Source organism: Pseudophryne corroboree, chromosome 1 (assembly GCF_028390025.1).
Source record: "Pseudophryne corroboree isolate aPseCor3 chromosome 1, aPseCor3.hap2, whole genome shotgun sequence".
Lineage (NCBI taxonomy): Eukaryota > Metazoa > Chordata > Amphibia > Anura > Myobatrachidae > Pseudophryne > Pseudophryne corroboree.
The window spans coordinates 314540911-314556914 of NC_086444.1; the positions used below are offsets into that span (position 1 = coordinate 314540911).

The following is a 16004-nucleotide window of genomic DNA, read 5'->3' on the forward strand; positions in this document are numbered from 1 at the left end:
TCAATGCACACGAGTCCTGGGAAAAATGGTAGCTTCGTACGAAGCATAATTCCATTCGGAAGACTCCACGCAAGGACGTTCCAGTGGGACCTGTGGGACTAATGGTCCGGGTCCCATCTACAGATACAACAGCGGATAACCCTCTCAGCAAGAAACAGGGTGTCGCTGCTGTGGTGGCTGCAGAGGGCTCATCTACTAGAGGGCCGCAGATTCGGAATACAGGACTGGGTCCTGGTGACCACGGATGCCAGCCTTCGGGGCTGGGGTGCAGTCACACAGGGAAGAAATTTCCAAGGAGATTTCGCTTCACATAAATATTCTGCAGCTAAGGGCCATTTACAATGCCCTAAGCCAAGCAAGGCCCCTGCTTCAGAACCAGCCGGTACTGATCCAATCAGACGACATCACGGCGGTCGCCCATGTACACAGACAGGGCGGCACAAGAAGCAGGATGGCGATGGCAGAAGCCACAAGGATTCTCCGATGGGCGACCTACACCCAGGAGAATGGGGACTTCATCCAGAAGTTTTCCAAATGCGGGTAAACCGTTGGGAATGACCACGGGTGGACATGATGGCGTCCCGCCTCAACAAGAAGTTGAAAAGATATTGCGCCAGGTCAAGGGACCCTCAGGCGATCGCTGGGGACGCTCTAGTGACACCGTGGGTGTACCAGTCGGTTTATGTGTCTCCTCCTCTACCTCTCATACCCAAGGTACTGAGAATAATAAGAAGGCGAGGAGTGAAAACCATACTCGGGGTTCCGGATTGGCCATGAAGAGCTTGGTACCCGGAACTTCAAGAGATGCTGGCAGAGGACCCTTGGCCTCTGCCGCTCAGACAAGACCTGCGGCAGCAGGGACCCTGTCTGTTCCAAGACTTACCGCGGCTGCGTTTGACGGCATGGCGGTAGAACACCGGATCCTAAAGGAAAAGGGTATTCCGAAGGAAGTCATCCCTACCCTGATCATAGCCAGGAAGGATGTCACCGCAAGACATTATCGCCGCGTTTGGCGAAAATTTGTTGCTTGGTGGAAGGCCATGAAGGCCCCGACGGAGGAATTTCAACTATGTCGATTCCGGCACTTCCTGCAAGCAGGGGTGACGTTTGGGCCTCAAATTGGGGTCCATCAAGGTCCAGATTTCGGCTCTGGCGATTTTCTTCCAGAAAGAACTGGCTTCACTGCCTGAAGTTCAGACTTTGGTTAAAGGAGTACTACATATTCAGCCTCCTTTTGTGCCTCCTGGGGCACTTTTTGGATCTCAACGTGGTGTTGGATTTCCTAAAGTCGCATTGGTTGAGCCACTTAAATCCATGGAGCTAAAGTATCTCGCGTGGAAAGTGGTCATGCTGTTGGCCTTGGCCTTGGCCAGGCGTGTGTCAGAATTGGCGGCTTTGTCATGTAAAAGCCCTTATCTGATTTTCTATATGGATAGGGCAGAGTTGAGGACTCGTCCTCAGTTTCTCCCGAAGGTGGTCTCAGGTTTTCACTTGAACCAACCTATTGTGGTGCCTGCGGCTACTAGGGACTTGGAGGATTCCAAGTTGCTGGACGTAGTCAGGGCCCTGAAAATTTTATTTTTCCAGGACGGCTGGAGTCAGGAAAACTGACTCGCTGTTTATCCTGATGGCACCCAACAAGCTGGGTGCTCCTGCTTCTAAGCAGTCTATTGCGCGCTGGATTTGTAGCACTATTCAGCTGGCGCATTCTGCGGTAGGATTACCGCAGCCTAAATCAATAAAAGCCCATTCCACAAGGACGGTGGGCTCATCTTGGGCGGCTGCCCGAGGGGTCTCGGCTTTACAACTTTGCCGAGCAGCTACTTGGTCAGGGGCAAACACGTTTGCAAAATTCTATGAATTTGATACCCTGGCTGAGGAGGACCTGGAGTTCTCTCATTCGGTGCTGCAGAGTCATCCGCACTCTCCCGCCCGTTTGGGAGCTTTGGTATAATCCCCATGGTCCTTACGGAGTTCCCAGCATCCACTAGGACGTCAGAGAAAATAAGAATTTACTTACCGATAATTCTATTTCTCGTAGTCCGTAGTGGATGCTGGGCGCCCATCCCAAGTGCGGATTGTCTGCAATACTTGTACATAGTTATTGTTAACTAATCGGGTTCTTGTTGTGAGCCATCTATTCTGAGGCTCCTCTGTTATCATGCTGTTAACTGGGTTTCATATCACAAGTTGTACGGTGTGATTGGTGTGGCTGGTATGAGTCTTACCCGGGATTCAAAATCCTTCCTTATTGTGTACGCTCGTCCGGGCACAGTATCCTAACTGAGGCTTGGAGGAGGGTCATAGGGGGAGGAGCCAGTGCACACCAGGTAGTCCTAAAGCTTTCTTTTTGTGCCCAGTCTCCTGCGGAGCCGCTATCCCCATGGTCCTTACGGAGTTCCCAGCATCCACTACGGACTACGAGAAATAGAATTATCGGTAAGTAAATTCTTATTTTTTTTTAATGTTATCAGTGATTTCTTCCTATTTGCAGAGTTAGTTATAATTAAAAATGATACTAAAAAAATGATTAAAATGTGCTATACATCATACTATTGTACTCTGTCAGACCTGACACGGCTGTCATTGGTGATAGAGCCCCCTTGCACTTCCTATAGTAATTTCCACTTGTCCCATGGTGTGCAGTACTGGAGTACACTGTCACCAACAAGTGTTGGTTGTTCTTGAACATAGCAACAACAGCCCAGAAAGATAGGTAGGTAAAAGTAACAAAATAGAAAAAATTTACTCAAGTGGGAGGGCCTTGGTTATAAACAATATACATGGAGATATCTACCTGTGGCAGTAATACCAGGTGTATCTTGCCTTAAAATCTAACATGTTCATTTTACCTGTTTGTAGAATACGTCCTTCACGCTGCATCCTGGCAAAGTCACTGCACTGGTGGGGCCATCTGGTAGTGGTAAAAGCTCCTGTGTGAATATCCTTGAGAACTTTTATCCTGTGCAGGAAGGGGAAGTTCTCCTAGATGATCAGCCCATTACAGTATATGACCACAAATACTTACATACAAAGGTATGTGCAGTTCCAGAGCATCTGTCCGACCAGCAGCAGAATCTGGTGATCTTCATTTAATCCACTACCTTAGATTGTTACAAAATGTGCTTGCATAAACAACCAAACATTGTTTTATGTTGCACAGGGGAAGTATACCTTACCTATGTGTTCATGAACAAAATGTTGTCTGAAAAGCTAGGTACACACTATGCAATTTTGTTTTGGTCGAACTGACAATTGGCTCCATTGTTCTGCCAGTGGAAGGGCCTGATACTGACAGCATCCACTAAGCATTTGTTTTATTTTTTATCTGTTTTTTTTAGTTAAATAAGTTCAGTCACACCACACTGTATTTGCATATGTCCGCCCACAAGGAGGATGAGGTAATGAGGATAAGCTGGGGGAAATATCGGCATATTATCGAGAATGCGCAAGCACTGAGGGGCAGATGTATTAACCTGGAGGAGGCATAAGGAAGTGATAAACCAGTGATATGTGTAAGGTGATAAAGGCACCAGCCAATCAGATCCTAACTGTAATTTACATATTGCAGCTGATTGGCTGGTGCCTTTATCACCTTGCACATATCACTGGTTTATCACTTCCTTATGCCTTCTCCAGGTTAATACATCTGCCCCTGAGACCTTTTGGCTGATATCGTCTGCCATGTCTGCCCGATCACATAATCAAAGGTGTTTCTGCCCGTTTTTGGACCATTTTATCGGTGAAACTCTCGTACCTACACAATACACAACAAAACAGGCCCCCACCCAAATTGGTCCAATAATTTTATAGCGCAGGCATTTCCAAACTGCGGCCCTCCAGCTGTTGTGAAACTACATATCCCAGCATGCTCTGACACAGCTTTGCTGTCAGAGAATGCTAAAGCTGTGTCAGGGTATGCTGGGATGTGTAGTTTCTCAACAGCTGGAGGGCCGCAGTTTGGACATGCCTGGTATAGCGTGTAACTAGCTAAAGAATGAATATGTTGTGTGGAATGTATTGGTTACATTAGCATCTGGTGGTAAGTTATAGGCATTTCTATATTGGGTGCGGTGCACACAGACCCCTGGGTCCAGGGGGCCCACACCGCACATCCGGCACCCAATTACAGTGAACCCTTCAGAATTTTCTATATTTCTGCTGAAATTTGGGCTAACATTACCTCAGATTTTCACACAAGTCCACCAAATCAACAAATGAGACAAAAATAAATGAGACATGCTAAAAAAATGATCCAATATCACATATCTGAGTGTCAAAAGTATGTGAACCTTTGCTTTCAGTATCTGGTATGACCCCCTTGTGCAGCAATAACTGCATGTAAATGTTTCCAGTAATTGTTGATTAGTCCTGAACATCGGCTTGGAGGAATTTTACCCCATTCCTCCGTACAAAACCGTTTCAACTCTGTTATGTTATTGCGTTTCCTTCTATGAACTGCTCGCTTCAGGTCCTTACACAGCCATTTCAATTGGATTAAGGTCAGGACTTTGACTTGGCCATTCTAAAACTTTTAATTTATTCTTCTTTGAACATTCTTTGGTCGAATGACTTGTGTGCTTTGCGTCATTGTTTTGCTGCATGACCCACGTTCTCATGATATGCAGCTTAGGCTGCGGGAAGGGGGGGTTAGGGTTAGGCACCCCAGGTAGTGTTAGGGTTACGCTGTGGGGGAGGGAGGGTTAGGTTGAAGGAAGGAAGGTTAAGTTTAGGCACTACCGGTTAGGGTTAGGCTGCAGGGGGGAGGGCTAGCTTTAGTCTGCGGGTAGTCTGGGTTGGGGGGGATTGGGGAAAGGTAAGTATTTCATCAGACTTTGATAGATCCCTGTTCTTTTAAAAAGACAGGTTATGCACTCACACCTGATTGACATGCATAGATTATAAATGCCTGAACACTTTTGCTATTCACAGATATGTGATATTGGACCATTTTCCTCAATAAAAAAATTAGATTGTTTGATTTGGTTCTCATTGTCCTCTTTTAGGATTTGTGTGAAAATCTGAGGTAGTTTGAGGCCAAAATTCAGCAGAAATATAGAAAATTCTGAAGGGCTCACAAACTTTCAAGCACCACTGTAATATACTTACTTCTCCGGAGTCCCACGGTGGCACCCCTGCACTGCAGACACAAATCACTTGGAAAATGGCCACCATGGCCATTTCCAAGTGAATTGTGCATGTGCCTTGGAGATGTCCCCAGGAACAAGGCGTAAGCGCCGTGTCCCCAGAGACGTGCGCATGCGTAGTAGACTCAGGAAGAAGTCCATAGGCATAGGGTAGTGCCATATAAAGAGGGTGTTACCCACTGCATCCAAACACCGCAATATATCGCATTCCAGAGCTTGGTGCATATCCGGTAAGCTGCCAAACCTCTGAAAATTGCATTTTTGGAGGTTTGACCGCAAATTATGCTTTGATGCATCTTGCCCCAAAAAAGAAAACAAAACCTTATAATGGGTATTATTTTCTCATACGTCCTAGAGGATGCTGGGGTCACCATAGAACCATAGGGTATAGACGGGATCCGCAGGAGACATGGGCACTTTAAGACTTTGAAAGGGTGTGAACTGGCTCCTCCCTCTATGCCCCTCCTCCAGACTCCAGTTTTAGAATTGTGCCTAGTGAGACTTGATGCACTACAGGGAGCTCTACTGAGTTTCTCTGAAAAAGACTTTTGTTAGGTTTTTTATGTTCAGGGAGGCTGCTGGCAACAGTCTCCCTGCTTCGTGGGACTTAGGGGAGAGAAGTATGACCCACTTCCAGTGAGTTCAAGGGCTCTGCTTCTGGCTACAGGACACCATTAGCTCCTGAGGGTGCTGATCGCTGGGTACGCCTAGATGCTCACTCCCGCAGCCGGCCGTCACCCCCTTACAGAGCCAGAAGTCAGAAGACAGGTGAGTAGCTAAAGAAAAGAAGACTTCAGTGACGGCATTCTCTGAGGTACCGCACAGCGCGCGAACGCTGCGCGCCAAGCTCCCACATACACACAGCACTACCGGGCGCACGGGGGGGGGCAGCTAATAAATCCTCAGTGGAAACTGGCAAGAGGGGACATTAGTGCCGAGGCACTGTCCTAACCCCCACCAGTATAATCATATAGTAAAAGAAGCGGGACGGAAGTGCGCCATTAAGGGGGCGGAGCTTCATCCTCACAGCTCACTAGGTGCCATTTCCTCCCCATCAGGCTGCAGAGACGCTGGTCCTTCCTTCACACTGACAAGTATCAAGGTGCAAAACGGGGGGGGGGGGGGGGGCACTGGCTAATTTGGTGCAATAAACTTTATATTAAAAGTGCTGCAGGTCTGGGGCATTTATTGGGCGCTTCAGAACCGCTGATTGAGCGCTGGGGTGTGAGCTGGCAAATCCCCTCTGTGTCTCTCTGACAGGCTTTACTGTGGGTCTGTCCCCTATATTCCCGGTGTGTCTGTGGGTGTTTGGTGCACGTGTGTCGACATGTCTGAGGCTGAAGGCTCTTCCCGGGAGGAGGCTGTATTAGGGACACAAAAGGAAGTGGGGGTGACCATGTCGGCACCGCCGATGCCTGATTGGGTAAATGTGTTGAACGCCTTGAATGCTAATGTGGCTCTTATTAGTAAGAGGCTGGATAAGTCTGAGTCTCAGACCCAGGCATGGAAGAAATCTGTGGAAGATATGTTATTGCAAAGTCAGGTTCCCTCAGGGTCACAAAAACGTATGTTGGCCCAGTTGGCAGACACTGCTACCGACACGGACTCTGATTCCAGTGTCGACTACAGCGATTCCAGATTAGATCCAAAATTGGCAAAAAGCATTCAGTACATGATTGTGGCAGTTAAAGAGGTATTACATATCACTGAGGACCCGGCTGTCCCTGATAAAAGGGTCTGTATGTATAAGGAAAGGAAACCTGAGATAACGTTTCCTCTGTCTCATGAACTGAACGCGCTTTTTGAAAAAGTCTGGGAAGGTCTTGACAGAAAGTTTCAGATTCCCAAAAGAATTACGGTAGCTTATCCGTTTCCCTCGGCGGATATGGAAAAGTGGGAGTCACCCCCCACTGTGGACAAGGCCCTGTCATGTTTGTCTAAACAGCTGGCTCTCCCGTCACCTGACACGGCGGCCCTTAAGAAGAAACTACGTTAAAGTCCATTTATGCGACCACAGGTACGCTACTCAGACCTGTCATTGCGTCTGCGCGGGTAAGTAGTGCTATTGAAAAGTGGGGAGACAACTTGTCTTCTGAAATAGATACCATAGATAGGGATAGCATCCTCTTGACGCTGGGTTATATCAAGGACGCTGCAGCATACCTCAAGGAAGCTGCGAGAGATATTGGTCTTTTCGGATCAAAGGCCAATGCCATGGCAGTCTCAGCTAGACGAGCGTTGTGGATTCACCAATGGAATGCTGATGCTGATTCCAAGAAAAGTATGGAATCTCTACCATATAAAGGTAAGGCCTTATTTGGCGACTGCCTTGATGATTTGGTATCTACAGCTACCGTGGGCAAGTCATCCTTTTTGCCTTATGTTCCTCCACAACAAAAGAAAACGCACCACTATCAGATGCAGTCCTTTCGGCCCAATAAATACAAAAAGAGCCGAGGTTCTTCCTTCCTTGCTACTAGAGGAAGAGGAAGAGGTAAACGATCACCAGCCTTGTCAGGCTCCCAGGGACAGAAGTCCTCCCAGGCTTCTGCCAATTCCACCGCATGACGTTGTGGCGCCTATGCAGGAGTCCGCACCAGTGGGGGCACGTCTCAAACTCTTCAGTCAGTTTTGGGTTCGTTCGGAGCTAGACCCATGGGTTTTACAAATAGTATCCCAGGGGTACAAGCTGGAGTTTCAAGACGTTCCCCCTCGCCGTTTTTTCAAAACGGCCTTACCAGCTTCTCTTCCGGACAGGGAGGTAGTTTGCGACGCAATACAAAAGTTGTGTCAAAATCAAGTTATCGTCAGGGTTCCCCAGTCACAACAGGGAGAAGGTTTTTATTCGAGCCTGTTTGTGTTCCCGAAGCTGGGCGGCTCGGTCAGACCAATCCTAAACCTGAAATCCCTAAATTTCTTCTTTCAAGATGGAGTCTTTCCGAGCAGTGATCTCCAGTCTGGAGGAAGGGGATTTTATGGTGTCGGTGGACATAAAGGATGCCTACTTACATGTTCCCATTTATCCTCCGCATAAAGCTTACCTGAGATTTGCAATACAGGATTGTCATTACCAATTTCACACGTTGCCGTTTGGTCTGTCCACGGCTCTGAGGATTTTCACCAAAGTGATGGCGGACATGATGGTTCTCCTTCGCAAGCAAGGGGTCACGATTATCCCGTACTTGGACGATCTCCTGATAAAGGCGAGATCAAGGGACCAGTTGGTGCAAAACGTTGCACTCTCCCTGACAGTTCTTCAGCAACATGGTTGGCTCCTAAACTTGCCAAAATCACAGTTGATTCCGACGACGTGGTTGTCGTTTTTGGGAATGATATTGGACACAGAACTACAGAGAGTCTTTCTTCCAGTGGAAAAGGCTCTGGAACTTCAAAGTCTGGTCAAACAAATTCTGAAACCAGCAAGAGTGTCAATCCATCAATGCATTCGGTTGCTGGGGAAGATGGTTGCGGCCTACGAGGCCATTCAGTTTGGCAGGTTCCATGCCAGAGTGTTCCAGTGGGACCTGTTGGACAAGTGGTCCGGGTCCCACCTACACATAGACCAGAGGATAATCCTGTCTTCCAAGACCAGGGTATCACTCCTGTGGTGGCTGCACAGCTCTCACCTCCTAGAGGGGTGCAGGTTCGGGATACAGGACTGGATCCTAGTGACCACGGATGCAAGCGTCAGAGGCTGGGGGGCAGTCACAATGGGAGAAAACTTCCAAGGAAGATGGTCAAGTCAGGAAACTTGTCTCCACATAAATGTTCTGGAGTTAAGGGCCATTTACAACGGACTTCTGCAGGCGGAACATCTTCTTCGAGATCTGCCTGTACTGATCCAGTCGGACAATGTAACAGCAATAGCGTACATATACCGTCAGGGCGGAACGAAAAGCAGAGCGGCAATGGCAGAAGCCATAAGAATTTTCCGTTGGGCGGAAAAGCATACAAGCGCTCTGTCAGCGATCTTCATTCCAGGAGTGGACAACTGGGAAGCAGACTTCCTCAGCAGACACGATCTCCATCCAGGAGAGTGGGGCCTCCACCAAGAAGTCTTCGTAGAGGTGACAGGTCGTTGGGGAGTTCCTCAAGTAGACATGATGGCATCTCGTCTCAACAAGAAGCTTCAGAGATATTGTTCCAGGTCGAGAGACCCTCAAGCAATAGCAGTGGATGCACTGGTGACACCGTGGGTGTTTCAGTCGGTGTATGTATTCCCTCCACTTCTTCTCATTCCAAAAGTTCTAAAGATCATAAGAAGAACAAAGATGCGGGCGATCCTCATTGTCCCAGACTGGCCAAGGAGGGCTTGGTATCCAGATCTTCAGGAATTACTCATAGGAGATCCCTGGCCTCTTCCTCTGTGCGAGGACCTGTTACAACAGGGGCCGTGCGTATATCAGGACTTACCGCGGCTACATGTGATGGCATGGCAGTTTAGCGCAAAATCCTAGCCCGTAAGGGTATTCCCAGTGAAGTCATTCCCACACTTATTCAGGCCAGAAAAGGGGTAACGTCTAAACTTACCACCGTATTTGGAGAAAATATGTATCTTGGTGTGAATCCAAGGGGGCTCCTACAGAAGAGTTTCAGCTAGGACGTTTTCTCCATTTTCTACAATTAGGTGTGGATGCAGGCCTAAAATTGGGCTCAATTAAGGTACAGATTTCAGCCTTATCGGTTTTCTTTCAGAAACAATTGGCCTCCCTTCCAGAAGTTCAGACTTTCGTGAAAGGCGTGTTGCACATCCAACCTCCATGTGTGCCTCCAGTGGCACCATGGGATCTTATTGTGGTGTTGCAGTTCCTTCAATCACATTGGTTTGAACCTTTAGGGAAGGTGGAGTTGAAATTCCTCACTTGGAAAGTGGTCATCCTGTTGGCCATGGCAATCTGCAAGGCGGGTGTCTGAGTTTGCGGCCTTGTCTCACAAGAGCCCTTATTTGATCTTCCATGAAGATAGAGCTGAATTGAGGACACGTCAACAATTTCTACCGAAGGTGGTTTCCTCTTTCCACATGAACCAACCTATTGTGGTACCTGTGGCTACTGACGCCTTCGCTGAGTCAAAATCTCTGGATGTGGTCAGAACTTTATGTCGCCAGAACGACTCAGATTAGGAAAACAGAGGCTCTGTTTGTCCTGTATGCTCCCAACAAGGTTGGGTGTCCTGCTTCCAAGCAGACCATTGCACGCTGGATCTGTAACACGATTCAGCATGCTCATTCCACGGCTGGATTGTCGTTACCAGAATCGGTGAAGGCCCATTCTACTAGAAAGGTGGGCTCATCCTGGGCGGCTGCCCGGAGGGTCTCGGCATTGCAACTTTGCTGAGTAGCTACTTGGTCGGGGTCAAACACATTTGCAAAGTTCTACAAGTTTGACACCTTTGCCGATGAAGACCTTAAGTTCGGTCAATCGGTGCTGCACTCTCATCTGCACTCTCCCGCCCGTTCTAGAGCTTTGGTATAACCCCATGGTTCTATGGTGACCCCAGCATCCTCTAGGACGTATGAGAAAATAGGATTTTAATACCTACCAGTAAATCCTTTTCTCTTAGTCCGTAGAGGATGCTGGGCGCCCATCCCAGTGCGTAGTGTATCTGCAGTTATTAGTTGTGTTACGTTTATTGTCAGCATGTTGCTGCAATTGTTCATGCCGTTGGCTTGTGTTCTGTTGAATGCCACGTTGTGTGGCATGCTTGAGGTGTGAGCTGGTATGAATCTCCCCTTAGTTTAACAATAAATCCTTTCCTCGAAATGTCCTTCTCCCTGGGCACAGTTCCTATAACTGGAGTCTGGAGAAGGGGCATAGAGGGAGGAGCCAGTTCACACCCTTTCAAAGTCTTAAAGTGCCCATGTCTCCTGCGGATCCCGTCTATACCCCATGGTTCTATGGGGACCCCAGCATCCTCTACGGACTAAAGGGCCCTACTCACTGGCCGACCCGCCGCCGAGCTGCCCGACGGCGGATACGGCCGACGAGCGACCCGGCGGCGGGGGGGCAGTGACGGGGGGAGTGAAGTTTCTTCACTCCCCCCGTCACGCGGCTGCATTGAAATGCAGGCAAATATGGACGAGATCGTCCATATTGGCCTGCATGCACTGCCGACGGGAGACCAGCAATGAACGAGCGCGGGGACGCGCATCGTTCATCGCTGGAGTCTCCACACTGAAAGATATGAACGAGATCGTTCATATCTTTCAAAAAATCGCCCAGTGTGTAGGGCCTATAAGAGAAAAGGATTTACTGGTAGGTATTAAAATCCTATTTTTCCACAATTGTTTCAGATGAATTATATGCATGAGCTGCTAGTAAATGAGAAACTATTTACAAAATGATCACTGGGATCATAGGGGGGATTTCAGTTACCTGCAAAGGGGGCAAGTTGCCATTGCCACTGCGTTTAAATGCCGGCAATGGCAGCCTGACTCACACCCGATCGACTTGCACCCCTATTCTCTCAAAAGTGCTTTTGAGTGAGATGCCGCCTCCATATATTGTGGCAGGTGTCATGCAAATTTGTCCGGTCAATCAAGTTGCGGGTAATAGAATTCCCCCCTTTGGCCTATTTCACTCTGGCCGGTTTTCACCGGGCAGCAACAAGCCTCAGGGTTTTTGTCTGTGTACTTTTTATTAATTAAGTATTGTAGCAGATAGCAGCTTTCAGAGGGCACGGGCACGGCACAGTAACTGTGTTACAGCCGTCAGTATCCACTGAGCTGGTCAGCTGCCATCCGGCTGCTGCGACTACTGAGATGCCTGTGGCTGTTGCTGCTGCACATGCTCAGATCCTTCAACACGGCACAAAGGCGTTCCGTGTGAAAGGATCTGAAACTCTGGCAAATACCGCCCAGTGTGAAATAGCCCATATTGTGGAACATCTGATTCAGATTATCCCTTATAGAAATGAACATAATAACAATATATTTCTGTGCACATATTGTTTTCTTTAGTCTTGGATCAGTGTGCCCTAAGGGTTATATGTTTGCTATTTCCACGTCTATAGGAGGATACTGGGAAGCCTGCCAATACTCCAGAGCGGCAATGTGGATTACTGTACTTTAGATTAGTAATCCCTTATTCCTTAATGTGTGGTGTGGTAATTTTCACAGTTTACAGATTTCATGATACTGCCTAAAGTGATTGAGTCTCACATTACCACTTAACGGGCCATGTTTGTGCTGTACCTGAGGGCATTCCTTACTATTTACTGACACGTATGTCCTCTATACGCATGGCTATGTGTCTCTCATACACCTTGGGCCTACTTCACATGTGGTTGGAGTTGCTATCACTGCTGCTTCCTTGGAAGCTGCAGCAATAGCTCTGTATTGTAATTTAGCAGGAGGCGTCTATTACAAGCAGCCGCCTTCTTCTGCAGTACTGATCCAACCTGCGTGCTAGGATGCAGCATCGGATCACTGAGTGCCACGCAAGCCGACGGAGATCCCTGGCCTCTTCCCGACCCCTAAATGCCAGTGACAGCACCAGACTGTCACTGACAGTCTGCCGTGTCCTTTGTCACAGGACCTGTTCGAGCATGTGCAGAACAGGTCCTGCACATGTGCAAAGTACCTATAATCGGTATTTTGTGGTAGAGGGCTCACCTCCAACCACATCTGAATTAGGTCCACTGTCTGGGTTACTTACTATTATAGTTGTCTGTGTTCTCCCTTTTGGTGTTTTCTTGACAGGTATCCATGGTGAGCCAAGAACCTCTGCTGTTTGCCCGTTCCATTCACAGTAATATTTCCTATGGTCTGAATGGCGTCCCCCTGGATGTAGTAATAAGTGCAGCCAAAAGAGCCAATGCACATAATTTTATTATGGAGCTTCAAGATGGGTATAACACAGGTATTAATTTATTGATTATTTTATCACATACAACAAATGTGCGCACAGGCAGATAGAATGGATGACTGCAGTCAGGAGTATGAAGATAATACAAGGCAAGGAGGTATACAGTGGTGGAACTACCTCCACTGCAATGTGTGCGCTCACTGCGGGGTGGGCCCTAAAATACTACTACTTAACAAGGTGCTAATCTGCTTTGTAGCTAAACTCCACCTCAGCCAGCTCCTACTGTCATTGTCTACCTCTAGACTGCAAGCTTTCCTGAGCAGGTCCATCACTACCCTCTGTCTCACTGCTGCACCTCCTTAGTCAGCCTCATCTGTACTTGCCCTACAAAGATTTGCTCCGTACACTTAAATTATTATACTAATTAAAATGTAAGCAGAAATCCCTGGGGAGTGTTGTGGAAGAGCCACAATTACAGGGCATTTCCCCTCTATACCAGGATGGCAGTTTAACACATTAAAACATGCTCTAGTCTAGGGTATCTACTGCCAGAAGCATAGCATGGAGACATGACACCCGGAGCAGGGTCATTTCACTGCGCCCCCACCCACCACCCCACATACATACATATATACTGTAGATTCACACACATTTAGGCACAGACATACATTAACACACACATATACACAGATATATACACATATATATACACACACAAATATACACAGACGTACATAAACACACATATACATAGATATATACACACTCACATACACACACAGACATACATAAACACACACACATACACAGACATACATAAACACAAACATATATTCACACATACTGTATACAAAGATATATACACATAAACACACACATACATGTATACACATAAACACACATATGCACACAGACATATTCACACACAAACACACACATATACACAGTATACACAGACATAAACACATACACACATATATACACACCATATACACACATTCATTGTCACCAAGTGGGCAGCAGCAGAGCAGCTTCTCATTCTAGCCTGGAGGGGTGGGGCTTCTATGTGATTGACCTCCGTTGGTAGAAGGAAAGGACTGAGGAAAGGCAAGGGGTGGCCAACACACTGCCTCCATGTTTCAGATCACTGAATGCAGATACTTGACAGCCAGGAAGCTACTACTTACAAGCCTCCAAACTTCCCCACTCCCCTAACAACACACCACACTGCACTGGACTCTCTGCACTGCAATCAGTGACATGGAACATGCAGGCAGTGTGGTGGCCACCCCTTCCCTCTCTTCTAGTCATCTCCTCCTATCCCGAGTCCCGGCTCCCAGCTGTTACAGGGAGCCGGAGACTGGAGCTCGAGCTCCACCCTCCCTACGCCCCTGCCTACTGCACAAACACTCTGACTTCTGTTTGCCTTGTTGAGTAATCTGTGGTCTTTCCCATAGCAGGATAAATATATATTTTATATATATATATATATATATATATATATATATTACTGTGCAAAAGTCATAGGCAGGTGTAGAAAAAATGCTGCAAAATAGAATGCTTTAAAAAATAGAAGTGTTAATAGTTTTTTCGTCTCAATTAACAAAATGCTGAAGTAAATTAACAGAATTTATTCTGTAGCAAGACAACAGCCCCAAACATACGGCCAATGTCATTAAGAGCTATTGTCAGCGTAAAGAAAGAACAAGGAGTCCTAGAAATTATGATATGACTCCCACAGAGCCTTAATCTCAACATCGTCAAGTCTGTCTGAGGTCTAATGTTAATTTAGAAGAAAAAGCTATTACCACTTCTATTTTTGAAAGCATTTTTATTTTACAGCATTTTTCTGCACCTACCTATAACTTTTGCACAGTACTGTGTATGTGTATATGTATGTATGTATGTATGTATGTATATATATATATATATATATATATATATATATATACACACTGTATAATACTATTACTAAACAACACTATGTAATCATCCTTGTTCACTATGGTAATTTGCAAACTCCAGGATATGAAATGACAGGGCCGGATTACGGTTTGTTAGTGGCCTATGGCAATTGATTTCTGGGTACACCTACCAATAAAATTGTCTGTATGATATGCTTGTGATGTTAATAAAGAATGTACAAATATAATAAACACACTATATTTCCCCAGTTCATATTATGCTACACAGAAACCCCAGTTTATAATATGCCACAGTGCCTAAAACACATTGGTGATGTAGCTGTGTGTGGGAGCCCCTGGGTGACCGCCTACCCATCTGCCCTGTTGTTAATCCTGCTTCATGACCTTTAAATTTGCATAAATATATCTTTCTCTTACGTCCTAGAGGATGCTGGGGTCCACATTAGTACCATGGGGTATAGACGGGTCCACCACGAGCCATTGGCACTTTAAGAGTTTGAGAGTGTGGGCTGGCTCCTCCCGCTATGCCCCTCCCACCAGACTCAGTTTAGAAAATATGCCAGAGGAGCCGGTCACAGCTAGGGGAGCTCTCCAGAGTTTCCTTAGTAAAAGTTATTTTTTTAAAGTTTATTGTTTTACAGGGAGGCTGCTGGCAACAGCCTCCCTGCAGCGAGGGACTTATGGGGGTAGCAGTGTCCGCCCTGCGGGGTCTGAGCCTCTGTCTCCGCAGACTGGACACTGAGCTCCAGAGGGGATAGATCGTTCCCCGCCACAGGGGATCGCTCACCCCAGCAGCATGCCGCCACCCCCTTGCAGAGCTGAAGATTGTGGCGAGTAAGACACCGACCCCCCTAGCAAGCGGGGGGGGGGGGGAGGCAGTGTGAAGATGGCGGCCATTTTCCTGCCTACACAGCGCTGTCCAGGAAAGAAGCAATCTCCAGCTATCTCACGGTACCAGGGGGTTGTAGAAGGGGGGGGGGAGGCAGCAAAACGGCTGTGTATCCTATTAAGGTACGCAGTCAGCGCTCATAAGGGGTCTCCCTTATATGTATAAAAGCTCTGTGTGTGGGTTGGCTCCAATCTGCGTCTCTCTTGCCATTCTTGGGGAGGAACTCTGTATCCCGTGT

At 47.2% G+C, this 16004-nt stretch overlaps 1 protein-coding gene across 1 annotated transcript in view; it reads left to right on the forward strand.

Annotated features, from left to right (window-relative positions):
* ABCB9 (ATP binding cassette subfamily B member 9) overlaps positions 1–16004 on the forward strand; it is a 242092-nt gene that overhangs the window by 140217 nt on the left and 85871 nt on the right. The window contains exons 9-10 of the mRNA XM_063964555.1: positions 2863–3036; positions 12847–13006. Of these exons, the coding sequence (XP_063820625.1) occupies positions 2863–3036; positions 12847–13006 (334 nt within the window). The remainder of the gene's footprint in view (positions 1–2862; positions 3037–12846; positions 13007–16004) is intronic.